Source organism: Indicator indicator, chromosome 3 (genome assembly GCF_027791375.1).
Source record: "Indicator indicator isolate 239-I01 chromosome 3, UM_Iind_1.1, whole genome shotgun sequence".
NCBI lineage: Eukaryota > Metazoa > Chordata > Aves > Piciformes > Indicatoridae > Indicator > Indicator indicator.
The window spans coordinates 7,125,012-7,151,956 of record NC_072012.1 but is presented as its reverse complement, the minus strand read 5'-3'; the positions used below and the strand labels follow the sequence as shown (position 1 = coordinate 7,151,956).

Below are 26,945 nucleotides of genomic sequence, written 5' to 3'. Positions count from 1 at the left end.
GCTTCTGAAAAGGGGAAGGAATCAAAAATGGCATCACTTAAGATTTACAAGACCTTGCTTTGTAACTGTCGTGTGTGCAAATCATAATTTCAATGAAATTTAGTAATTACAAATGCTCTTAAACTGCTTAAGTATGGTAGGTTCTGCAGAAAATAACATGGTTAACATTCTACCATTTGACACAAAATAAATAACAGTTTAAGAAAACTAAGAAAAACAAACAAAAACACTCCTGTACATTATATAGTACCTTTGGGTTAAAGCTTCTTAGCAAAAATATAGTAATGTGCTTTAAGCATTCCAGTTACAGATGGTTCAGTATTAAAATTTCAAGGTTTCCCCATCACGAAAAAAATATTGCATTTTCCCATAGGTGCAGCAGAAAATGTCTGCTCTCTCTGAACAAGGTTTCAGTCTCTAAAAATATATAGACAGTAAATACAAATTCAAATGAAATATTAAAAAAATATAATACAGTACTGAGGGTGTATGGTTGTTGTGCATTATGGACTTTACATTCTTTCTTGTGGAGGAAAAGCAAAACTATAGAGCCCATTGTATATCACTGAGTTCAGCTGGATCCCCAAGTCCTCCATCAGCCTCCAAGTAATTCATAAGAGCTGTCATAGCAGTGTCCTCATTTTCACAGATGGCATCGAAGTCCAGATGAGAATTACCACCTATAAAAGATGAAAACATTAATGTAAGCAGTATAAAGCATAACAAATATAGAATTATTGAATCATTTCAGATGGAAAGACCTTCGAGATTGAGTCCAATCATTATCTCACTCTACCAACTCTGGTGCTAAACTATGTCATTCAGCACCACATTCTCTGCCTCTTTTAAACACCTCTAGCGATGGGAAGCCTGTTCCAGGGTTTGACAACCCTTTCACTGAAGAATTTTCTTCTAATCTAATAGCGAACCTAAATCTCCCCTGGTGCAACTTGAGGCCATTTCTTCTGTCACTTCTTACTATGGAGTAGAAACCAAGACTTATCTTACTACAACCTCCATTCAGGGAATTGCAGAGAGCGAGAAGGTTTCCCCCCGCAGCCTTCTTTTCTCCAGACCAAACCACCCCAGTTCCCTCAGCCTCATAAACCCTGTTCTCCAGTCCTTTCATCAGCTTTGTTGCCCTTCCCTGGACTTGCTCAAGTACCTCAATGTCTTTCTTGTAATGAGGACTCAAAACTGAACCCAGCACTCAAGGTGTGACCTCATCAGTGCTGAGTCCAGGGGGATGATCACTTTCCTGGTGTTGAGGGTCATGCTATTCCTGATACAGGCCAGGATGCTTACAGAACAGCATAGTGTAAGTCATACAAAAACACTCACACAGATTTTTTCAGTGTCTTATGATGACTTTAAGCTTATGCTAACTTCCAAAACATATTTGCTTTTAAACAGTACCTTCCTTTCATTGGAAGTCAGGATAAATGTTTACATTTCAATGTTAATCTAATCACATAACAGAAATAATAGCAGGCACAGTTCTAAGCACATACATAATTTGATTTAAGAAGAAAACTTTAATCTTGCCAACCTATTGGACTACCTCCAACCACTAGCTAATAACACTTGTATCCTTCCAGAGAAGTTCATGGCACTAGAGCAGAAAACTGCTTTCTACTTCGCTTCACTGGGAAACGACCATGTACCTAAATTCTCATCTGATATATTATGCTGGTTGGTTGGGTGTTTTTCAAACCCTTATTTAAAGGATTAGCTTTTTATTTCTTTAGTGGCTTTTTTGTTTGGTTGGTTGGGGTTTTTGTTCTTGTTGATGTTGTGGTGGGTTTTTTTATTTATATAAAGGCTCATAGCTAAACTGGAAGAAAGCTATAGTAACTGAAATAAGAGGGAAATGGAAAAGCTTCCAAGAGCCAGAGACAGGATAAGCATAAAGATTGCTTTTATGGGACTGTGCCTTTTATGTTGAAAAATACAATGGCATTCTCCTCTTACAGGGCCAGGAAATCTTATATCCTGACAAAGTGCTGCCTCAGACTGGAACGGGGGGGGGGGAAAACAAAAGGACATTGTGGAGAGGTTGGTGCTGGTCTCTTCTCACATGTAGATAGATAGAACAAGAGGCAATAGCCTCAAGGTGCGACTGGGTAGCTTCAGACTGGACATCAGGAAATATTTTTTCACAGAAAGAGTGGTCAAGCATTGGAATGTGCTGCGCAGGGAGGTGTTGAGTCACCAACCCTGGATGCGTTCAAAAGTTGTTTAGATGTGGTGCCTGGGGATATGGTTTAGGGGTGAACATCGTAGAGTAGGGTAAATGGTTGGACTTGGTGATCCTGAGGGTCTTTTCCAACCTAAAATGTTTCTGTATTCTGTGTTCTTCTGTGTAACCTGCTCTGGCTGGAGGATTTGAATAGATCATTTCCAGAGGCCCCTTCCAACCCCTGTCATTCTGTGGTTCTGTTACAGGACATTAGTTTTGTCATGGGATTAAATCACTGACGAAATTTTGCTTTTGGCCTTCCCATGATTAACACATCTGCTTTAGACCTCTCATCTTCAGGCAGGCAAGGCAAATCTTATGACAATTTATACACAGTTATAAAGTGGTGGCACTCAAAAATGACACAATTTATCAAGAATGCCTTCCCCCGCAACCCTCAAAATATCCACAAGAGGAAAAAAAAAACCAAACAAAAACCCAAAAACTTACTGAGGAGAGGTTCATTGCTGGGAAATGGAATAGCACCCTGGGTTTGTTCTGAAGTCTCTAGAACTTCTGTTTCCAAAGGACATAACTGAATCAAATCTTTATTTGGCACCTGAAAGAGCGGTAGTAGTAAAAGGGACAGAATTAAATTCTTAGTTTAGTCAGAATTATTGTATTACAGAAACATTATGCATTGCTATCAAAGTATTAAGAACTAAATAGAGTAGATAAAAAACATGATTCAGCAGGCAGATCTACTGCACTTAAAAATAATTCATTTTGTAAGTTCACATGGAACTGGACTTGGCTTAAATAAAAGCTGTTACTTATATATCTGTCAAAGGAAAGTTACTTCACAGTGACAGTATCTGCTTTACTGAGGGCCTCTTGAGGGTTCAGCAAAGAAATCTAGCACAATGAATTGTACTGGCATGTACTTTCCATGTCTAGTACCATAAACTACAAATTCCCAGTGACATCGTGTTGTGTCAATGTTGACCCATTCTAGCTAAAAGACAAAAAGACCCTCATAGCTCCCATGTTCTATATGCATTCTAAATGTGTCTCTATTATTTTGCACCTTGTTAGCATAATGATAAAAAAAAATCTAAGTAGTTTTAAATCACTTTTTGCACTTCACAAAAAGGAGGTTAGCATCACTAAAGATGGAAGTTGTAGTAACCCAAACATTTTTTTTACTTCCTGTTTGTTTCATGCAGTTTAGCGGCATAGATTTCTTGAGTTGCCTGACTTGTGTACATTCTACTAGGGAATTAATAAAGCTGAAATGCTTCAAGAAAGCATTGCAGCAACAAATGGGATACCAAATCACAGACTAAAGCAAAAAGAAAAACCTTCCATTAATACAGTTAAGTTACCCTTATGATGAGATGCTGCATGATTTAGAGTTCAATATATACAAGTCAACCATCTCTCAGGGGGAAAGACCTGCAGTAAGGCAGGGGAGAACTGATCATAAAAAAAGCAAGGAAACCAAACTATCCTAGTTTAGAGCAGGACAGATCGCTCTATTGCTCCAAAAGGGGCGAAAGAATAATGCTCACACAAATGGATTGAATAGTAATAGAAAGTTTAAATAGAAAACAATTAATATACTACAAAAAACTACAAAGCATAGTGGTGAGCATAGCAAAGCAAATAAACTGCAAAGAAATCCCTAGTCTAAACACACAAACCAACACTTCCTGTCTCCCCACCTGGGGTTCACCAAAAACCCCACAGGCTCTTTCTTCCACCCCCACATTTCTAGCCTGGTTTCAAGCTGGCCAGGCCTGAACTTCCCCCTGCTTTTTGCCCTGGCATTAGGCCTAAACAGGCCAAGCTTGAACGGGGGGTGGGGGAGGAGGGAGTTACTCAGGCCAAAGAGGCCTCTGATACTCCCCCATCATTATCAGATAAGAAAGCGTCTCTCGCCCATGGGAGCAGAGAGGGAAGAAAGAAAGACAATAACTTTGCAGCAAGATTTATAAGGGTGCAGGATTTACAGGCAGAAATACACTCTTGTTTGTGTCCACCCACTGGGTTGGACACACTGGACACTGGAGGTCTCGACTTCACGTCTTCTTTTTTTGAGGCACCCAGCCTAAACAGCCGCACCAAACCAATCCCTATTACAGAATAGTAGAGTCAGGAAAGTGATGGGACAATAAACTGTCTTTACATGGAAAGAAGTTTCCATTCAAAGAAGTGCTGATGGAGAAGTAAACCTTCATTCATATAGTGCAAAATATACAACAGACAATATACTTCAGTAAACAATATGTCATTTATTCTGCTAAGTATAATAGTTTGTGATGTTACCAGCACCAAGAGATAGGCAAAGGGGCATCATATTGTATCAATTGTTAGAAGACAACTGAGACAGTTTCAAAGTAAAAACTTCAAACATTTTAAAACTGAGAACATAGAGCATATGTTTTTTTAGAAGGGGTTTTCAAGAACACTAGAAGTATGAGAGAAAACAAGAACTGATGTTCTATTTAGGTTGTTAAATGGGTGAAAACTCTTTAACTGTCTGATGGATATGGAGCAGAAGTTTTAATTCCAAATGCAGAAGAGTCCTCATCACATCAATCACACTCATATTTAGCATAATTGCAAAGCTTCAGCAGAGATCCTAGTAACTGAGTGGACTACAGCATTCTCAGCCATGGGATAGCCCCTTAAGGCTTGAAATGATGCCCCCGTAAATGAGACAGCAACTTGTGCTGCTGTCACATCTCTTAAAAGACTTCCAGCTGCCAGGTAGCTGGTAAAACCTTACATATTCTCTCACAAAAACACAAGTCAGACTAATTTGGTTCAAACACAGGCTTTGAGCTATCTGACATTAACCTTTTACTTGAATATTTTTACAGGTAGTGACATACTCACATTGCTGCAGTTTATAGTTAAAGCTGGAGAAGGTGACTTTCTCAAGAGATGTGATGGACTTAACTCCCCAGACGGTGAAGAATGCAACCTAAAATAGCATATGTTTAATTGATTTACTAAGTCACACTGATCACAATCTGGAAAACAGCCTATGTGTTGCAGAACCCACCAGGCTCCTGTCACAAAGCATGTGCCAGCTAATCTGAGGCAATGTTGTCTTAATTCTCCTGCTGCAAGTTCTCATACTAGAAAAAGCAGCAGAGATCAATAAAGACCCTGGGTCATAATTACTTGAGCACACTTTCATTTTTCTGTTGAATCACCAAACACTGACAGACCAAAGAGTACCAGGTTTCAGAATTAAGCGTACTGGGACAAACAGCTACATTTCAAATACATACAGAATACACACAACATAAGGAAGCTCTGCTAAACTGTGCAGGGGAAAGAACAAATCATCCTTCTAGCGCTCCCTACACTGTTATTTTATGTCTTTCCCATATGTTCATAAAACTCCAATTAAAAATAAAGACTACTTGTTTATTACTGGAATTCTCTGAGATGCTCTTCCTCCCTCACCAAACATGCCAGATATGAAACTAACAGTGAAAATAACGTAGCTGGGGTCCTTTGGACTGCTTGCTCCCATATCCCCCTACTCTTCCCAACTCCCAAAGGACAAGGCTATAGAAGAACTGAGCCACTCTGGATGCTTTCCAACACTGCCTCAGATCCAAAACGTGATAAGGAATTGGAGGAAAGACAGAAGATGGGTGAATAAATGGCCTATCATCCGAAAGTTGAGTTATGGAATAATGATATTATAATGATATTATCCTTATAATAATAGTATTATCCATAGAATATTAGTTCCCTACATTCCAATATCCAATGCACCACGTGATAACCAGTACTGCCAAGTCTAAAAGCTGGGACAGAAACTCCAGTTTGAACAGGTTTATGGAAATTGCATGCCTGGAACAAAACTATGTATCAATACCAGCGATGCGTTCTCTGCCATGCACGAGATGGACATCAGGTTATAACTGGTATCTTGTAATGCCACTGGATCAATCTAAAACTTTTATACATATAACAATAAAAATTAAACTTGAATAATCCTCACATAATCATGTATAACTCTCCCATATCTTTACTTAAAAGTGTAACAAATGATGATAAGCATTTATTACCTTTGCAATTCTAATATTTCATTTGCAATTTCAGTTCCTATACTTCCAGCACCAAGAACTGTTCCAGAGGACATTCCAGGTACACTTACTAAAGACTGTTTTACAGTATCTAATAGTTAAAAACAAAACAAAACAAAATCAGACCTTAAGTTTGTAGCACTTTCATTACAGAGCAAGGGAAAAATCAGCTCAAGAATTCATTTTAAAGCAGTTTTTTTCCCCTCTGTCTCTTATTTTCAGAACTTAAATTCCTTGAAACACTTAACTCAGGGGGGAGAGTGTTGGAAATCCCATTTGAAATATGAAGTTGAGTGAATAATACATTTGGGAAGATTGCTGATTTCCAGTAGTGAAACCAGCTTTAATCATTATCACTTCCAGTCTCTCTTACAGACAACACAAAACACATGGGGGGGGGGAAATCCTTGGATTTTTTTAAACTGAATTATTCAAAAGAAAAATTTCAAAGGCAAAAAACTTTATAGCAAGATTATAAAACAACATGTTCAAATAAGAATCTGTGTATAGCAGAAAAATATTACCAAAACATAGATCAGTATCAGTATTACCCTGTATTCTAGAGGTAAACTCATACAATACGATTGCATTTCTTCAGAAAATCAGGCAAATTATGACAATCCTAGCTATAGCAGAGGCTGCTACAAGGAAAAGATAAGCTATAAGCCCTTCTGATTACAGTTGCAGGAATGACATGAATTAGGACACTGTAACTAGAAATTGTCACCAGAATTAGCTTCAAAAACAAAATAATCCTTTCTTGAAAACAATCTAGAATGAAAAAAATCCTGGATTGAATAAACCTAAAATTGCAGTGTTTGATCAGGAGATGCACCTATGATAGTTGTAATAAGAAACACATACCTTCTGCAGGCTGGGAACTGTAGAGGACCTGTTCTTCAGCTGACTCATTATGACCTCTGATATTTAAATATATTTTAAAAACAGAAACACAACAACAACAAAAAAAAAAAATCAGCAAGTTTTTCAAAAGGCAAACCCCAGCAAATTTACATTTGTCTTCAATAAATAGTAAGAACTAACATCCTCAAAGTCACAAAAAAAAGTCAATGTTCAATCCTTTGTAATGTTTATGAAGCACTGGGTGAAATACTAATTTCTACTTACTCTCCAAGTAAAAAAGAAAGAGCAATATAGTTGTCTATGTTCTATGACAAAACAACAAGGCTGCCATTTTTACTACTAGGAAGGAGACCGTTTAACCAGAAACAACTGCTACAAGTACAGGTCAGTGGCTATCTTCTGCCAGCAGCTGCTGCCTACCTTCCCTCCTTCAGACAGCTGCAGATGCCTAGGTCTGCAGGGGAGGGAAAAGTGCCTTTGTTGTTGGGCATCAATGGCTGCTGCCCAACTGTTGTTTTCTGTCTTCTTGAGGAAAAAGGACATGGGTACAATAGGTGGGTGATGTTGACTTAAAGACATGAACCAGGTATAGAATGGGGTAAAGGGCCCCCTTGACAGCTTGGGTTTAATAGAAATAAAATCCCCTTCATTCCCCTCTGAAAACCCCAGTCATCATCAAAGACCTTCAGCATCATTGGAACAATCAAAGTTATGGCTCCATTGCAAGGATGGAGAATGAAAAATAATTTAAAAGAAGAATTAAACACATACGCTTACTGTCTCACAAGCTCCTCCCTTGCAGACAGTTTGGAGAGCATCTTTTTGTCCTGCCATGCACTCCTACGATCTATCAGCTATGCTTCTCCACATTCTGACAGATGGTAGGTAGGGCAGCACAAAAATTAGGTCAGCTGGCACATGGCTGCCTTGTAAAGCTCAGAAGGAAAAGCAGAACTAACTTCACATTTCCATTTACTCGTATCTACTTTTCTTAAAAGATCCTTCCCTTCTTCCTTTAATAAGGAACTCTTCCACATCTTTCCCCCACCCTCTACTAAGACAGAGCAGTTTTTAGAGTCAAAGCCTGAAATAAAAGTAACTGGCAAATAATTTTTCCAGCTTACTCAACCACTTTTTGTGCAGTGTTGATACTTTCTAGTCTTGTCCTCCTTCTTAAATAGGTTGCTTTCTATTAATGCTAACTGTGATTCAGACAAGAAATAAGATGAGTGTTTATAAGAATTACTTACAATACCACAGTGTTGTTTGATACAATGTATTCCAGTTCTTTGGTCCACGGATTCATGAAACTAAACCACTGGCTCTTTAATGTAATAAAAGTCCCATCTTTTGCTCTAAATTTGTAGGAATTTGTAAATACTTTTTCTTTATTCTGCAACACTAGGTAAGAAAGGAAAGTTGCAATCACCATATTTATACTTAAAAAGATAAAGTTAAAAAACATTATCTGTTCTGTAGCATCATAAAACCAAAATGTTTTTGATGGGCATAAAATGCAAATTAAATACTGTAATGACAGACAGGACAGGACCCCTATTAAAATCAAACTATAGCTCCAGCAACATTTTACATCTTAAATTAAACACCCAGTACTAAGTTTATGCAAACCACTAGTAGGGAGACTCCTGACTTGGTGAACTTTCATAATCAGAGTCTTTAACAACATGATTAGGCACATTTGCTCTTTAGGATTCCTTCCTCCTAAGACTTGACACAGAGGATCGAAAGAAACATTAACATTTTTCCTTTGCAATTAAAGCACTCTACCAGGATCCAAGATAACAGAAGTTTCTCTGTCACAAGCATCCTGTGGGCATGCCTTACTGGAGATGGAGGAACAGACAATGCTAAGACTTAGTTTTATTTTCTCTCTGCTGCTGATTTCTTTACTTGTGGTGTTATCACACATCAGTTACACGTAGTTATAAGTGGTCTAGGAGGACCAATTATTTTGTACCTTGTTTATGTTTTTCAGCTAGATGATTGTGATCATCTTGATGGCAGTACTCATAACAAGAAGTTCCTAGAAGCTCCTGTGGCAGATACCCTAAAATTGCTGTTGCACTGTTAGAAATAAAAATATGAACTACAGCGGATTCAAACAATCACAAAGCTCATTTTCTTCACTCTCAAATAAAGCAGAAAACTCATATTTAAAGAAAGAGATGCTTGTGGTCACATTTAAGAAAAAAGATACAGCATTAGCATAGCTCTAAACCAACAGGGCATAGTATGGGCTGCAAATGATCCCTTTGCAACTCAGGAAAAAATAACAATGTTTAAATGTGCAAACCATATGTTAATGCAAGATACTTAGGATCATTAGGTGTTCCTATTAGCCAGTCAGGGTACTAGTCACATATAAGGAGTCATTACAAAAAAATCTCAGTTGTTGAATTTTGCTCTGCCACTCTAAGGAATAGGTTTAAACCACTTTTAGATGAAAGACAGGACAACTGAAAGCAATAAAAAATTTCCAGTGACAATAACAACATTTTAAAATGCCAAGTGCTAATGTGGTCTCTGTAACAAACAAAAACTTTTGTTTCAGAAAACTGTGAAAAATAGTAACCTAGCTTTTAGTTCTAATGAAATAATTTGGTACTTCATTTAGATAATAACAAATTTGATCCAAATACCAGGATTTTAAGAAGTACTATTGTTTTGGTTAAGTGTGTATCACTTATGTCATATGCATAGCATCTACCATGAGATGTTTCTTTATGAGTAAGTACACGAGTGCATTTTATGGCATATTTTCATCTTGCTCACTTAGCTTCTCCTTACTGAGCAATACATTCACTTTTGCACATCACATGCAAAACTTCCTAGATTTGGAACAAACTGCTGCTTCCTGCACACAGCACCTAGGAATTGTAACCTGCTTGAGAAATGGCAATTCTGACAGAAAGTATTAGAAAATTTAACTCGTGATGTCATTTTCATTTTCTCTTCATTAAAGAACAAAACGCTTACCGCTGATCTACATAAACAAATTTTCCATCCATGGCAAACCGTGTAACAAATTCTGTTGCTTTGACTTTTATCTCTCCACTCTTTTGTGGAACAATGTAAGGGTGTAACCTCCCAATTGCAACAAGACAGTTAAAGTTACTACTGTCCTTTTCTACATCATTTTCCTCTTCTACTCCCACCTCATTAGGAGGCCAGTTCTTCATATACCCAGTACAGTGAATGGTACAGTATTTTCTGTGATCTAATAAAAAGAAATGAAATAAGCAGCAGTTAAAGTTCAAAAAGTAAACTGAGTGACTTGTTTGCCATGAGACCAGCAACCATATTTTCATGCTTACCTACAATGCTACAAGGCTACTCATAATTTTACAGGGTGTTTTTTAATTCATTTTGTCTTCCTTCATGTTGGTTTACCTGGGAGAGCACTTCTAACCCTATGCAAATACAAAGTAAATCAACAGTCCAGTAACCCACAGATCACTATATGGTTGCATATATATTGGAAATTAAACTGGAGATGCACTCTGTAGCTTCTAAATCAATTTACTTCTTGTGAACATGACAATCTTAACACACGCTTACTATACAACTGCTAGGAGAATCAGTTGAGAGGACAACCCAAAAAAAAAACCCTCAGCTTTTTTTGTTTGATTGTTTGTTTTATCCGAGGTCTCTGAATTTCTCACACAAATCTTCTACATTTCAGCATACACTGTCATTTATTCCTACAGTAGACTCTTTGATGTCTATATAATATGCAAACACCCTTGCATGTATCAAGGCATAAAGATGACATTATTGAATCTTACAGATACTATCCATCTTTCAAAGAATTGCCTAAGTATTCTTTTTATCTGCATTCTGAACAAATTATGCATTACAGGATTTCATTTTCTAGCAACTACAGAAAACATGTATCAGCTCTGTAAAATGAAAAAAACTATTTAACCTACTGTGACTTTGTCAGTTTCTCAGATTGTTAAGGTGCCTTCCTTCAACACTGCTTTCCTAAGAAACATCTATGTAAGTTAAATTCTTATCTCAAATTATTTGGCACATCAAAGGAGACTGAATTCTATTTACTTACAATTAATAAACTTCTAAAAATATTTACTGTTTTATGGTATCTCTCAACAACAACCAGTTACATTAAAAAAAGCAGAGTAGGATGATTTTTTTTCAGGGTCAGTTTCAACACACCTTTGCAAAAATCAATGCTCAGGTATTAAACAGAAGCTGGAAATGACATTTTAAAAAGATACATTCACTGAAAATGTGAAAAGAGCATAGTGCTGTATAGGCATACCAAAATATTGACTATGTTAAAATGATTGGAAAAATTAATGGGATTACACCAATAAATTAACTTTACTATTTAAAAAAAGAAGAAAAAGGAAAGCAAAATCAATACTTTTAGGTACACACAACGTTAATCAGGAATAATAAAAAAAAAAAAAAAGGAGGTTTGCTTGCTTTCCCCCCCCCTTTAAAACAGTGGATTTTGCAGGTCTTATTAATGCTGTTATCTTCCCGGCATTTTGACATCATTTACATATGCCTTGAAGCATTTATGTATGCCTTATCAAAAGTTTCCTTCTTTTGATCCGCTCCAGGGCTTTCAAAAATTTCTGTGAGGCTTCTGCAATCTGACTCCAATAAATCATGCACTCCTAAAGAGTCACTGTAACTCAGGTGGGTTCCTACCTCCCTTTTTTCCAGAAGCGAACAGAGAGGATAAAACGTTAGACTGTTTCACAACATGTGCCTCTAGTACAGACTTACATTTGCTCTACCGCTACTCTGTGAAGGCTACAAGGGTCACATTACTGCCTCAGAACTCAAAATACATCAAGTTTCAAACCAGAAAGCCCCCAATTCATCTCCACCATTTGAATACCTTTCTTCTTTGGGTTAGGCAAGCACTCCTTTTCTTCTTTGACTGTGTTCCTACTACATTTTATCCGACAGAAGAAGGAACGTCGAGCACCAGAATTCAGTCGAGCTGGTCCAGCTTGAAAATCTGTGTGTACTTGCAAGCCAGCTTACAAAAATGTAGTGAAGTAGTTAAAAAAAAAAAAATCAAAATTCCAATCATTAAACTTTAGAATAAAAGGCCTTTTCTTAATTTTATTTTTTGCTTCAGTACATTCTCCTTACTGTTTAGTTGCCTGAATTTTGTCCTTCCAATTTAAAAAAAAAGAAAAGTCTAATAATTTAAACAGGGCAAAGGAAACATGACTGTCACACAGATGCCAAAGCTAAAAAGTACTACCAAACTACTTTTGAAACTTTTCCAGATATTTTGAATGGTTATTTTAACAAATATACTTTATAAAACTTTCAACTTCTATTGGGTACAAGGAAGAACTGCAAAGATGCTTATAAAACCAGCTAGGAAACAGTCATTAGCTGCACAGTACATAATGCTTTCCATATTAGACATAACTGTAAACAAAAGGAGATTTGGTTAAATTAGGATTGACACTTAGCATTTTCAGAGAAGACAGTGATTCTTGATATTGAAGTATTTTATCCCATGTTCGACTACATCAGGTCTTTTGTATTGACAAGACCTATCAAATACAAGAAAAAAAAGTAGTATGCCTGGTAGGAAGAATATCAGACCACATCTTGGTAAATGTAACACAATGCAAATTGCAGCAATTCTTACTATCTAAAATACAGTATTTTCTTTTCTGGGCTAGCTTTTAAACTGTAAGTACACTTTAAGCAGATGAGAAGCATTCTGATGTTTGGTTCAAAAAAATTATGCCTCAAGTTCATACACCTATGCATATATGAACCTGAGTATGTCTTGCATAATAACTACATTTAATAACATCTGTTTAAAAAAACAAAAATGAATGCATTCAAATCTAACTTACTTTTCCCATCTATGAGCTTCTCCCTAGGAGAGATATCTGAAGAAGAAAGTTGCTCCTTCACTTTTGCAACATCCTTTGGATGCAAGTAATCAAACAAACTTTGTCCAATTAAACTGGCCTGTTTAAAAACAAACAAAAAACCAAACCAAAACACAAAACCCAAAAGAAGTAAGAACCACATCATTTTAGATCAGCACACCACACATATAACTTGTGTCAGAAAACCAACTTTCTATGGCTCTTTGAAAAATAGCAGGTTTAGTTGGATATTAAAAAAGGTTTCTGCAAACCCATGTTCTATTGATGTACATAACACAATCCCTCACCCCAGCCAAAAAAGGTTATGCACAAAGTAACTTCATTCACCCATTACTGGGGGGAGGGGGTGTGTTAGGTAAGGAAATAGGAATATTCATAGTACTTAATGACTGAGCTCCAACTTCGTTGCACAAAATGGCACCACTAAGCCATGGAGGTGCCTAGAAGCAGCCCACTTCAGCAATCTTTACTAGGGCATATTTACAACAATCTATCCAGCTGGGACTCACTCAATGTGCTGCTGATTCAGAGCAACTGGCCTGCTGCACTACTGTAGGCAAAACTACCTTTGAAACAGGAAGGAATTAGAGAAGTGGGCTAGTCTGCGTTTTTTCATTGCTCAGCTTCACCACAGGAGATCACAACAACATGTAGAAAGGAGATATTTTGACAAGCAGTATTCTAGATTCAAATTGAACCTCATTTTGGACCCAGGCCACTTGGTATGTGATCACTGCACTTTTCCAATAAGCCAGAGTCAGAAATGGGTTTAATGAAAAGCTTGTAAGAAAGCAGCATAAACAGGCAGCCTCTTTCACTTGCCTGGTCCCCACCTAACCCTAAAGCAAATGGAAAAAAGCTGAGTGCCACTGAGAAAGGCCAATAATGGCTGTAACAAATGGATTAGGCTGCAGGATGGGATTCATAACCCAGAGTGATTCCCAAATAAGTTCATAAATTCATGGGTTAAGTCAGTGATGTTCTCTGAAACTCTGCAGCTGGAATAGTGAACATCTTACGAGTCTGGAGTAGGTACGTGTGATGACGTGAGAGACTCTAAAAGGTAATACTTAGTCCTTCAGTAAATCCAGTGGAGAAGTTTAAAAAAAAAAACAACACACCAACACAAAACCCAAACAAACACACAACACAGTCACCACCACCACCAAAAAACAAGAAAACACAAACACCACACCCAAACACAACAAAAAAACCCCAACAATCCAAAACCCCAAAAACTTCTTAGTCTTTGAATAAATTCAGTGTAAGTTTTTTAAAAGAAAAAAAGAAACAAGACCCCCCCCCATACTTCATGCTTGATCATAATATATTATATTAATATAACTGACATTTTTATAATTACAAGATTATTTTAAACTTTTTATTTAAAGCTAGTTTGGGATTTTTTAATTACCCTTCTGTTTACGAAGAAAATGAACATAGCACAAATGGCTTCAAAGTTAGAGAAGCAGACAGATGGAAACACTGGTTTAGATTCAGTTTTTGGAACAGAAGTCATAGATGCATGACCAAGTTATCATGCCTTATTTGTGGTAATTGTCCATGATGTCAAATATCAGCTAAAGGAAGGTGCTTACATTTTCTCTATTTCTCTTATTCTACAGGCTAAGATAACTCACACGATATCTCAGTTTCCTTCAAATTAAGAGCATATACATGGATAGTTACTGTGGGTGTGGTGTACGCACATAGTGTATCTGAGAGTAAAAGGAAACCTTTAATTAACTTCCATTGCTGAATTACTAATTTACACTGGCCTAAAAAAAAAAAAAACAAAACAAAAACACAAACCCACAAAATCACTTCACCATTAAAAAGGTATCATGGAGACAGAATTTAGAACATCTTCAAATTATCTCTTCCTCTTAGACTAACAATTTTCTTAAGCATGACTAAGTGAAATCTGGTATAATTACTCAGACCAGGAAAACTAACTGTATTTGCAAATACTTTGTACCAAGTTATTCAGCCTTACTCTGAAGGAGATGAAATCAAAGGAATCTCAAGAAATAATACAGAAGGACTGTCTCTTAGTAACATGGAATGTCAAAGTTTAAAAACTTAAGAAAATACAAAGTAGAAGCAAACCAAGAAACTCAGTTGTAACCACCTGATCATAATTCAGTATTTTACAAACTGATTCCGAGACAAACAAAATTTTTCCTCTGTTGCATCCAACCACAAACAAGAATCCATCTGCAGCCTGAAAATATAAAGATACTGGCTTTAAAAACATATACATAAAATAGACCATAAATATTAAAGACTACAAGGAAGCACACATTTAAACCTGATTTTTTTTTTAAGTAAATAAGCTATTAATCATACCAAAAAGCATTTAAGATTGCAAGGACCAAATCAGACCATCAGTTACAGAGAGGTAAACACAGCTTTGGGAAAAGAGGTGGCCAGCTACCAAACAGCTTAACTTGGGAGTCATCCGACAGATCTTGGCAAATTCTATTACTGCAGCAAAGGAAAATAGTTGCAAATAAGAAAGGGTAAAGGTGTGTGGGTCTACATGAAGTGCAAAAGCAAGGAGAAATACTTTTCTTCAGGTGATTTTTTTTTCATCTTTTTTAAAAGCAGATCTTTAAAATTTTGAATGAAGGACAGCAAACAACTGCAGGTTTATCTAACTATTCTCAGTACTTGCATAGAACCATAGTAATTTTTTGACTGGACAAAAACCTTTAAGATCGAGTCCAACCATTACCTAACTCTACCAAGTCTGGTGCTAAACCATGTCCCTCAGCACGACATCTCTGCCTCTTTTAAACATCTCCAGGGACAGGGATTGAGCCACCTCCCTGGGGAGCCTAGTCCAGCGTTTGAGAACCCTTTCAGTGAAGAAGTTTCTTCTAACAGCCAAACTAAACCTCCCTTGGTGCACCTTGAGGCCACTTCCTCTCATCGTATCACTTGTTACTAGGGAGAAGAGACCAACACCCACCTCACTACAACTTCCTTTCAAGGAGTTCTACAGAGCAAGTAGGTCTCCCTTCAGCCTCCTTTTCTCCTCTTCAGCCTCCTTTTCTCCTCACTAAACAACCTCCAGTTCCCTCAGCTGTTCCTCAAAAGACCTGTTCTCCAGATCCTTCACCAGATTCACTGCCCCTCTCTGGAAACACTCCAGTACCTCAAAGTTTTTCTTGTAGTGAGGGCTCCAAAACTGAACCCAGTAGTCAAGGTGTGCCCTCACCAGTGCTGAGTTCGGGTGGACGGACAATCACTTTCCTGGTCACATTATTCCTGATAGAAGCCAGGATGCTGTTGGCCTTCTTGGCCATGTGGGCACACTGCTGGCTCAGCATGCAGACTTCGATATCAACATTAAAAAAACTATGTATTAAATATGCAGATTGCACAAAGATTTACTACAACTGCAACGGCTGCTGTCTGCCACACTTTCAAATCATCTTCTGCATCCCTTTACGACAAAGCCTGTGTACTCCACAGTTTAAAGCCCAGTATTTATCAACTACAAAGCACCTGAAGTAAAAAGTGGGAGAAAAAGCACTCTTCAACTAAAAACTCTTAATTAATGGCAAGCTTTAATGAGGATATTATTAAACTGAAAATTTCCTTCCACTTACCCTAAGGATTAACTGTCGGAGCTCATCATCCTTTAAAAATGAAGGTTTATACCGGACTTCCGTGTAGGAGCTGGTTGAACCTGGAAAATAGATTATTTGTAGACAACAATGTCATAAGTTACATTGCAAATTTACTTTTAAGAGAAATATAATTGGGTTGTATTTTATAAATTTTCTTTGCAACCACAACAACTGAATTTAAAAAGGAAATAATTTTAAAATCCTAAAAACATTTAAAAATAACCCCCCCTCATAAACCTACAGTGGTAATTGTGGTCTTGTCCTTTACTCAGGAGAAGCCAAACAAACTTATCTTTAGATACCTTTAATGTACTGCTAGAGAAGTAGGATTCTGAAAACTGAATCTTCTAGTAATATTTTGTAGGCTTATTGCAGAAACCTTAACATTTGCTGAATCTGAGTAATTCCAAATTTATCAATTGTCTTTTAGCATGAACATTAATACTATATAACCAACAATCCACTCTACTGTAGCTGAATTTAATGTCTCACTAAAGAGACTCAGTACATTTACTGGCTTAGCACCTGTGGCAAGTACTTTAAAGTAATTTTTAGCCATTACAAGCACTTTCACAACTTTTTCTAGGTATTTTTTGAGGTAAAGTGCAGTTGAAGTTTCCAGAAAATTTCAGCATTCACTGTAATTTCACACAGAGCCTTGTACTTTCTTAAAGCTTTTGAAGATACTTCTATGGATGGAGTTCAGTTTTCATATCTTATTATTAAAGCACAAATGTTTGAGCTGAAGAATTCTTCTAGATGGACCTTTAAACTGCAAGCGTAATTAGCACCCTGATAACTTATCACATTATTTCATTATGTAAATTGGGCCTCTAGAAAACCCTTTGAACCTACATTATTCTATGATTTTATTTACACTCCTTTGACTATGACTATTTGGGTTCTTACTAGAGACTATTAGAGTGTTGAGGGGTTTTTTGAAAGGCAGTCTTTTGATATTTGCTTACCAAATTATTATTATGAAACTTCACTGCCAAAACCCTGAAATCTTGTGTGCTGCTGATAAACCATGCAATATACAACTTGTATATTGATATATTTGGGGAGGAAAAAAAAAAAAAAAACATACCTCCCCAAACCTAGAAATAGAAAAAGGAGGGAAAAATATATCCTGGTTTGATTCCAAGACTGAACCATTCATTGAGATCCATGATTAATTTTGCTAGCTGACTATTTTTGAGAACACTTTTTCTTGGTAGTCTCTAACATTTCAAGGTGTTTAAGACTCGTGTAATCAGTCATCATCCATGCTTTGTCTTGCAACATTCCTTTTCATTGGTCTTGCAGGCAAAAAAATGATTGAAAGACAACTATGTCCAATCATGATTTTGTCTTTAGTTTTACAAAGTTACACTGTGGAAGACTTAATCTGCTACTGAAGTGAGTTTTCTGTGTTCCCTACCACCGCAAATACTTACATCAGTTTCTTTAGGCAAGCATTTCCCATTGTGGAGGAAACTTTTTTCCTCATCTCACACTGGACAAACTACTCATCAGAACTATTTGGTGGTTTACAAATGACTTGGCCTTCAACTTAAGTCTTATCAAATTGCAGCTGATTGTTTGGGTCGTTTGTTTGTTTGTTTTTGTTGTTGCTGCTCTTTGTGGTTGGTTGGTTGGTTTGGGTTTTTTTTTTTCCCACAGTCTTTTACCATGATGTTGCAAGTGTCAAAGTCAAGAGATGTTTTGGAATTTCATGTTCAAGAGACAAATTCAACCATAACCATGGGAATAACAAAGAGTATGAAGAACATTTGCTTCTCTATTAGCAGTAGTGGAGCTAACAGCCACCAGTTAATTTGTTCTGCGATCTCTCCACTACTATTACCTAATAGTGAAGGGATCACAGAACACATATTTCATTTGGAGGCTGGAAAATGACAGACAGACATGCTTGATCGTTATAACTTTTAAAAAGAAACAAGGAATGACTCAATTGCAATGCAAACACTTAGCAGACAGAAAATACAGACACTGAAGGGTGGCTTTTTTCTCTGCTAATCTGAGCAAAAAGTAGAAATGGCAGTTCTGAAAACTACAAAAAGTTAAATGAAGAACAGACTCAGAACTGAATTCAGCAAGGAAGTGTAAAATAAATGATCATTTATTTGTTTAACATCAAAGAAGATACACAGTATAACTCCTGGTAGAATAAGGACTCTCAGGATGAGTTTCCTAAAACCCACCTTTTAAGGATTTTAAGTGTTGCACAGCCATGCGTAACACTGTAAGCTTGTCTAGTTTTCGTGCCATGGGATTGCACGCAGGTATCATAGCAGACAACTCCTCTATCAAATTATTCATTTTGTCTCTTCTTCGTTTCTCTGTTTGACTGTGAGCCTCCCTGAGGGAAAAAAAATAAACAGAACACATGATTTTCCCCAATAACATTCATCAGTTTAGTCTGGGGAATGGAACATATCACCAGAAATACTACTGAACTGAAACAGTTTTTCTTGCACCATGTATATCTCAATTGAATTGGATTCACTTGACCAAAGCAGAAGTGGTCACAATAATGGTGTGAAACTTTGAGGGGAAGAATGTCACAAGCAACAGCCTGATTATACATGGAAGGAATAAGAATCTATGAAGACATATTAAAATTAAATGCTTCTTGTGAGCCTTGATGTCCAAATGAACACCCTGACACCTCACTGCACATCAGAGAGGTTTTGATCTCATTAGTAATCACTGCAAGACATTTCTGTTCCCTGGTTTTATCTATGCTTGTTTTGTGTAACTAATACAGGATGTTTATACTGCAATTCAAAGGAAAAAAGAGGGAACGGGGAAAAAAAGGGGGGGAAGGGAAAAAAAAAGAAGAAAAAAAAAAAGACAAAACAAAAACACCAGAAGAAAAAGAAACAGAAGAAAAGAAAAAAAAAGAAGAAAGAAGGGGGGGACAAAAAGGGGAGAAATAAAAAAGAAGAATGCTCTTGGACCTTTACTAAAGCACCTCTGAACTATTTTATGCAAAGTCACAATAACCCAAGCTGAACAATGTCTTCTTGTTATCTCACTACCTTAAAAATCACCCAGATGGAAAAAAAGACACCAACACAACCATTTATTAATTGCACAGCAAAGTACATTTATAAGCACTTATAAAAGTAGTAGAAACAGAAAGAAAAAGCTATGCCTCATGCAATTTCACCAGATGTATTTTAGAAAGCTTTCCCATTCATTCACCTGGTAAGGTGATAGAGAAAGTTTCAGTCTTTGTGAAAACCTGTGTGGCAGGTTTTACCTCTTGGTAAGCCTCTGTCCAAGAAAAGAGAGATTCTCCTACACAGTTTTCAGGCACATGACAGTGCACACCACAAATGTATCTCAGGTCACATTTTCTGTAATTCTTTCTACTGGAATATGTTAGCTTTTCTAGTTGATGTCCTGCCCTCTACATACTCTAGCACATTGATAATTCATTCTATTCCCTCCTTGCCCAAAAGACAACCTAGCCACTCAATTATTAAAACAGGCTTTGTTTCCCTTTCGGATTAAGGTCAGACACAGTGGTAGGCAGCCAAACTGAGGGATAACAAATTTTGGTTAACTGATCTCCAAAACTTTTCCTCTCAGGCACACTGTAACAGAAAGTATTAAAGGTAATAAACTTAACTACTCTTGACCTGATGAGAACAAACAAAAGTACAGTTTTAAAGACATAGTCTTTTACTGTTTTTATTATTTCCCCTCCAATTAAAAAAAAAACAAACAAACATCTCTTCTCCACAGAAATAATTCTGGATCATTCATCCAAACAATTAGGTGTTCACAATGTGTGTAAGATGTGGTGCTTCAGGATATAATTTAGTGGTCTTGGTAGTCAGGGTACAGTTGGAACTTACTAATATTAAAGGTCTTTTCCAACCATAATGACTATCTTTTCCCTCTCCAAACTACTTTTTTTTTAGATGTTACCAGTTATTCTCAGCTGTATAGGTGCACTGAACTTCTTTGTCATACCAAGCAGGAACAATCAAGAAATATCTTGTATGTGCTTCTTGTATTGTGAAGGAAGGCAGACAGACACAAACATCTGGGGAAAGAGGACAATCTGCCACATCTCTAAGAGTCAATAAGAAGTTACAGAAACTTGAAAAGGTGGAAGTAGAAATTCAGGTGATGACTGGACGATTCAAAAAGCCTCTGTTACATTCCTCAGTTACAATGGGGAAAGGAGCAAAGCAAGTTCTCCAGGAAGCTTGAGAGAAGAAACACTGGAGGGAGACAACTGGTAAGAAAGCCCGCAAAGAGCCTTCCAATTATTTTTTTTCCTCCAACTAACAACCCAAAACTTATAGAAAAAAATTTACAATACGACATGAAAGTTATTAAAGCAATGTACATCTTACATAGAATTATGGGACAGTTAGTAAGGAAAGCTGGATTTTGGAGTCAAAAAAAGTAAAGATATTTTGGAGCACTTTCATTTCTTCCATTTTATTTAAATTACAGGAACACTTCATAATTATTAGTTAGCATACTATATAAATAATACTTTAGATAGCAGAGTGGATTATGTATTTCTGCTTTGACATCTCTGCTCTAAAGACACTTTTGTCTTTAGAACAACCTTGTAAACCAGTTTACAATAAAACAAATAGTTTAAAATATTTGTTTGAATGACTCATGAATGCATTTAGTCACACTGCATGTGAACTGTTACAAGCGCTCTACATGGATTTCAGTTGGGATTTGGGAAAAATGCAATAGCAAACCTTCAGTAGTTTGCTATATGCAAACTTGTTCCAGAACAAGAACTCCTTGTCATGTTTTACTTGAATCCATTTTCATGTGGTATAAATTTTAAATACCTCCAACTGTAAGCAAATCTAGAAAAAATAATCAATTCATACAGACAGGATCAGCTCCTCACTTTATACAAGACTTGAACCTACTGTGTTTAATTCTCATCTTGAAAATTTTACAACACAACTTTCATTAAAATTAATAAAAACTGAAATCCTCAAGGAGGGTATAAAAATTACTATATGTTCAGAGGGGAAAAGGAAAAGTTTACTCTTACATATTTGACAGTTTTAATGAACATTGCCCACAAGCTCACATTTTACTATTGTGATCTTAGCATTTACTAGCAAAATGTACTTTTATTGTAAATTAATACCTGAAATCTTTCATTTTAACATGTTCTTCATCTTCACTCCTAGACAAAACAAGAGAGAGTCTTACATGACATATTAAATGCTAGGCATTTCTTTCACTTGTATCAAGAAGATACAAAAAATATTACAAAGGTGCTAAGGCTTTAACAAAAGCAAACCCACAAAAACTCCTAAACCAAAGAAATGATCTGGTAAGTGGTGCATAACTGAAAGAGACCAAGACATATCTTGCAATATTCACAGTTACATGAACATATTGTGGAGTTATTTCATAATTACAGGGATACTTTTTATCCTGGAGAAAACAACATTAATGGAACATTCAAACAAAATCAAGCCTAGACTTAAGTTTTCTCTTTTTTTTTTTATTTAATATTTTACAAGACAGGTATCTATTCATGTTTCTCTTTCCAAAAATTCCAAGTCAAATGATGAAAAAGGGCAACAATATCTTAGATAAAAATCGGTCATGGTCAGAAAAAAATAAAATTAATTATTTTCCCACATCATACAGTAATGACTGTAAAGTCCATGTAATATAATTGCAGATGAAAGACAATCATAGCATCTGTATCCCAATAAATACCCAGCAGCAGGAAAACAAAGGATGATTCAAACAGGGGAAGTGATCTCTTTTCTTCCTGAAGATCATGGTGTTCTTCACCCACCATCTAGTAAGAATTTCAGAACATGGCCTAATAGTTACCTTTCCAATTCAGGATGAGTGTTTTGGTATTTGGAGAGGCAGTTTCAATCCAAATAGTGACTATTATTTTCTTTGAAGCAAAAACTGACACAACTGTTTTTAATCTTTCTACGGCAGTTCTAAATCTTTTTTTTAATTCAGCAGTGGAAACATTTCATGCAGTACTCTCAACTCCATTCCAGGGCAGAGACCTGCTAGCCTATACCAAGCCATATGTTTGCACCACATTCGTTTCTAAGGAGACAGATTGATCAGTCAGCAGCTGTTTCCTATGAGGAAACAGAGGCAGGAAGTGGAAGGACAGTTAGAGATCACAGAATCATAGAATGGCCTAGGCTGGAAGAGACCTTAGAAATCATCTAATCCAACCTCCCTGCCATGGGCAGGTATGCTTCTCAACTAGACCAGGTTATTCAAGGTCCCATCCACCTGGCCTTGAACATCTCCAGGCAAGGGGCATCTACAACCTCTCTGGATGAGATTATAGGTTTAGGAAAAATCCCAAAAGCTGCTTCCACCTGTAAGCACGCACTGACCCCTGCAAGGATGAAGCAGCCAGAGACAACACACAATTCAGAGATCCTGCTCTTCAGCCTGAGATCTCACTGGAACTCAGGAATCTTCTAGATGGTCTAATACACCCAAGCACAGGTGTAGGCTGGACACACAAGTCCAATTATGCTGCTTCAGAATTAGCAACAAATAATCTTTTTCTTTCATTTTAAAATAATTTTTTACCAGAAATGTGCATATACTATGAAATCCAACAGAGGTTACATTGTCTGACTGTAAAAGAAGAGGTAAGGGGGGGAACCAGACCAACTGCAGTGCAGCATGTGACCTATTAACCATCCATCCTTTTCTCTCAGGAGCTCCACTTGGGGAAGAATCTAGGACAAATCTGCTGCTCATACAATTAGTCACAACCTTTAATGGATTTATATAGTCTCTGTCCTAATAGCTGTGTTGTTACTGATGTAAATAGCTAGATTAAAACTACCTTGACTACATGAACACAAGGTGAAATTCCACCTCATGGCTATAATACTTGATTGGTCCTAGAAAAAATGGAATTTGTATTCACTAGGAAAAATATAAAGAATATCATCTTTTCCTCTAATTTATCAACTGGTTTATTAAAGGTACTTCCTCATTTCTTCTATAATGGAAGCAGAGCTATCAAAGACATCATGGAGAAAAAAAAAAATCTAAAAACAACAAACAATTTATCCCTAAAGTAAGATTTTTTTATACTATCCCAATAAGCCACTGACTACCCTGCAGAAAGGGACTCATATCATATGACTCAGAAGTGAGTCCTGGCAGCCAAAAGGACAAATCATTTCCTGGGGCACATCAAACACAGTGTAACCAGCCAGTCCAAACAGGTGATGGTGCTGCTGTACTTAGTGCTGGTGCAGCCTCACCTTCAGTACTGCGTGCACCTCTGACCCCACAAGCAAAGAAGGATGTGAAAGTCCTTGAATGCATCCAGAGAAGGGCAACAAAGCTGGTGAAGGAGGTGGAAGGAACATACTCTGAGTGGTTATGGACTGGGTTTGTCTGGTTTGGAGAAAAGAAGGCTGAGAGGTGACGTCATTACTTTCCAGAGCTTCCTGAGAAGGGAAAGGGGAGATGAGGTGCTAAGCTCTTCTCCCTGGTATCCAGTGATAGGATACATGGGAGGTGCAAAGCTGTGCCAGGGGACCCTGGGAAACATTTTTTTACTGAGAGGGTGGTTAAACACAGGAACAGGTTACCCAGAGAGGTGGTTGATGCTCTGACTCTGTTAGCCTTACTCAGCTGTTAAAGCTGATTTATTTGTTCCCATTTTTACCTTAACTTCAATACTAAGTCTCACAAAGCTGTAAGTAAGATAGAGTGTCTCCTTAAAGAAATATCACAAAACCTTAACATTGGATGGACTTCTCCATTCTGTTAAATACCTATAAGTTTATCACCTTGTGCTGTACAGAGACCTGCCCCTAGACAAAGCATTCCTTAGGGCAAACCACACAGGACAAACAGGGAAATGTGACATGTTTATAGCACCAAAAATAGAAATGGATTCATTTGCAAAAGAGTACCTTTTCTGAGGATCACCATCGACTTCAGCTGTATCCCTGCAGAGACAGATAATGAAGTAAGCAAAATGTAATTTCTAGCACAAAAAAATATCTTGATACATCCAATGAAAAATGTCACAGAACCATTTTAGTGGAAATGCCCGCTGGATTAGTTGTTTTCAGCAAAAACATTGTGTTTTAGTAACTAATTCTTCAGACACTAGTTCTTATAAAATAACGCTTTTTCAATTTTGACTTAAATGTGACTTCTTTTTTTTTTTCTCTCCATGACTGAGGTGTCATGAAATCAGAGAGATCCAAACTTCAGGGAAACACTATTGATGAAACCAGCACTTTTACTGAACAGGTCAAAATCAACAAGTTATACTGAAAAAGAACAGAGACTTTGTTTTAAGAAACTAATGTATTTCTGGAGTTTGCTGTGATCTGCAGGATACACTTGAATGTCCGAGCTGACAATTAAATCAACATCCACAGTATGGCTCCATACTGTAAATCAATGGACTACCTATGGAAGAAGCAGTGATTAAAGAGAATTGCTTTAATAATCACAAAACCCTGACAAATTCCTACCTCATTCCTCTTTTTTCAAATGTGGATTTTCCACACTCATTTGGAGATAACCCTAATGCACTAGATCTGCAGCCTGACTTACGTCCCTTTCAGCTGATTAATGTAGCTTTGAATACATCACTCCAAAAATAATTCTAGCTAAATGATTATTTGGTTAACTGGCATCTGTTAGAAAAAAGGAGAAACAGTTAACACTATCATCTCAGTAGTCAAGTATGACCCACTTAAAAAGACTGAGTACTACTGTAGGATAGCCCTCATTTTTAGGTCACAGCTCTGACAGGATATTTAAGCATATGACTGCCCTGATCACTGAAGAAGCAGTTCTGATTCTACAGTTCTAGATCAAAGTACTTGTAAGAACTAGTAATCTTGTTTCAAGCTTTAAGGTGATACTCTGTGAGACTTCAAGCAAGTTGAGAAGATTTTGCTTCAAAGAGAATTTGACTTTAGTAGCAGGTGAAGAAGAGGAAGTGGAAACCAAATGACTCAGGACAGAAATTTCAGAATCACACACAGGCTACCCAGACAGTTCTGGTGAGGAAACAGCATTATAGAATTCTACACATATTCAAATTTATGTTGGGATATACACAGAAACCATATACTTACTGGTTATCAGAATCACTTCCTTTGCGCTTCCTTGGAATCTCAGCCACAGAAGCATTGAAAGAAGTGGTGGTAGCAGGCTTAGTTATTGGATTCATGAGGCTGGGGACTCCAGAAGTGATGCATGAGTTTCCATCTATTGAGAAATTATCTGTGAATGAGAAAAAAAGGCTCAGTGCCCTTTAAGAGCTGAATCCATTCCAATTGTCATTTGGAAAAAAAAAAAATTGTCTGTGGCAGTTCCTATGCCTCTGATACAAAATATATAAAGGCTGCTCTGCTAGAACCTAAGTTACAGAAAAAAAGTATACTGTCTTCTCACAGTCTTGTAAGTATTTCATCAACCCAATCAACACACCAACACAATATGAAATATATCTATTCCCCTCCTTACACAATCTGAGCAGGCTACACTTTAATCCTCCAGCACCTCAAACATTCTGCTGCAAAACCACAAGATGTGCCATTAGCCAGCAAATCAAAATACTGAATTTCACTACATTAAATATGCCTTTTAAACAAGAAGGACATCCAAAAGATAGAAGTTTGCCATAGCTATGTTTCTGACATTAAATTGTCTATAAACACACATAATACCAGTAAACTGGAAGACTTGAGAGCTTGTCAAGTTCTCACAAATACAGGCTGGGAAGAGACTGGCTAGAAAGCAGCCCTGAGGAGAGGGACTTGGGGGTGCTGGTGGATGAGAAGCTCAACATGAGCTGTCAATGTGCACCTGCAGTCCAGAAAGCCAACCAGAGCCTGGGCTGCAGCAAGAGAAGTGTGGCCAGCAGGGCCAGGGAGGTGATTCTCCCCCTCTGCTCCACTCTGGGCAGACCACACCTGGAGTGCTGCGTCCAGTTCTGGAGCCTCTATTACAAGAAGGATCTGGAGGTGCTGGAAGGTGTCCAGAGAAGGGCCATGAGGATGATCAGAGGGCTGGAGCTCCTCTCCTATGAGGACAGACTGAGACGAGTTGGGGCTGTTCAGTCTGGAGAAGAGAAGGCTCTGAGGTGACCTTATTGTGGCCTTCCAGTATCTGAAGGGGGCTACAAGAAAGCTGGGGAGGGACTTTTTAGGATATCAGGTAGTGATAGGACTGGGGG

The 26,945-nt window shown here is 37.3% G+C and overlaps 1 protein-coding gene across 1 annotated transcript; it reads right to left on the bottom strand.

The window, feature by feature from the left end:
• Positions 1 to 543: 543 nt before the first annotated feature.
• On the bottom strand, positions 544 to 25,952 carry BMAL2 (basic helix-loop-helix ARNT like 2). Its single transcript, XM_054399330.1, has 16 exons — positions 25,843 to 25,952; positions 24,658 to 24,693; positions 21,867 to 21,905; positions 18,922 to 19,079; positions 16,694 to 16,773; positions 15,208 to 15,300; positions 13,038 to 13,155; positions 12,050 to 12,193; positions 10,153 to 10,393; positions 9,134 to 9,240; positions 8,406 to 8,556; positions 7,156 to 7,211; positions 6,274 to 6,382; positions 5,081 to 5,168; positions 2,690 to 2,798; positions 544 to 680 (listed from the first exon to the last, which is right to left on the bottom strand). The coding sequence occupies exons 1-16, from the start codon at positions 25,935 to 25,937 to the stop codon at positions 544 to 546; spliced, it is 1,761 nt and encodes a 586-aa protein (XP_054255305.1). The 5' UTR covers positions 25,938 to 25,952.
• Positions 25,953 to 26,945: the final 993 nt, after the last annotated feature.

What these genes read in the sequence shown, in the direction of transcription:
- BMAL2 (XM_054399330.1), bottom strand. Translation starts at nt 25,937, where the DNA reads ATGAATCCAATAACTAAGCCTGCTACCACCACTTCTTTCAATGCTTCT. An exon ending in GTTAAAATGAAAGATTTCAG is followed by an intron (nt 19,080 to 21,866) that starts GTATTAATTTAC and finishes TTTTTCCCTCAG; the next exon opens with GGAGGCTCACAGTCAAACAG. An exon ending in ACACTTAAAATCCTTAAAAG is followed by an intron (nt 16,774 to 18,921) that starts GTGGGTTTTAGG and finishes TCTATTTTCCAG; the next exon opens with GTTCAACCAGCTCCTACACG.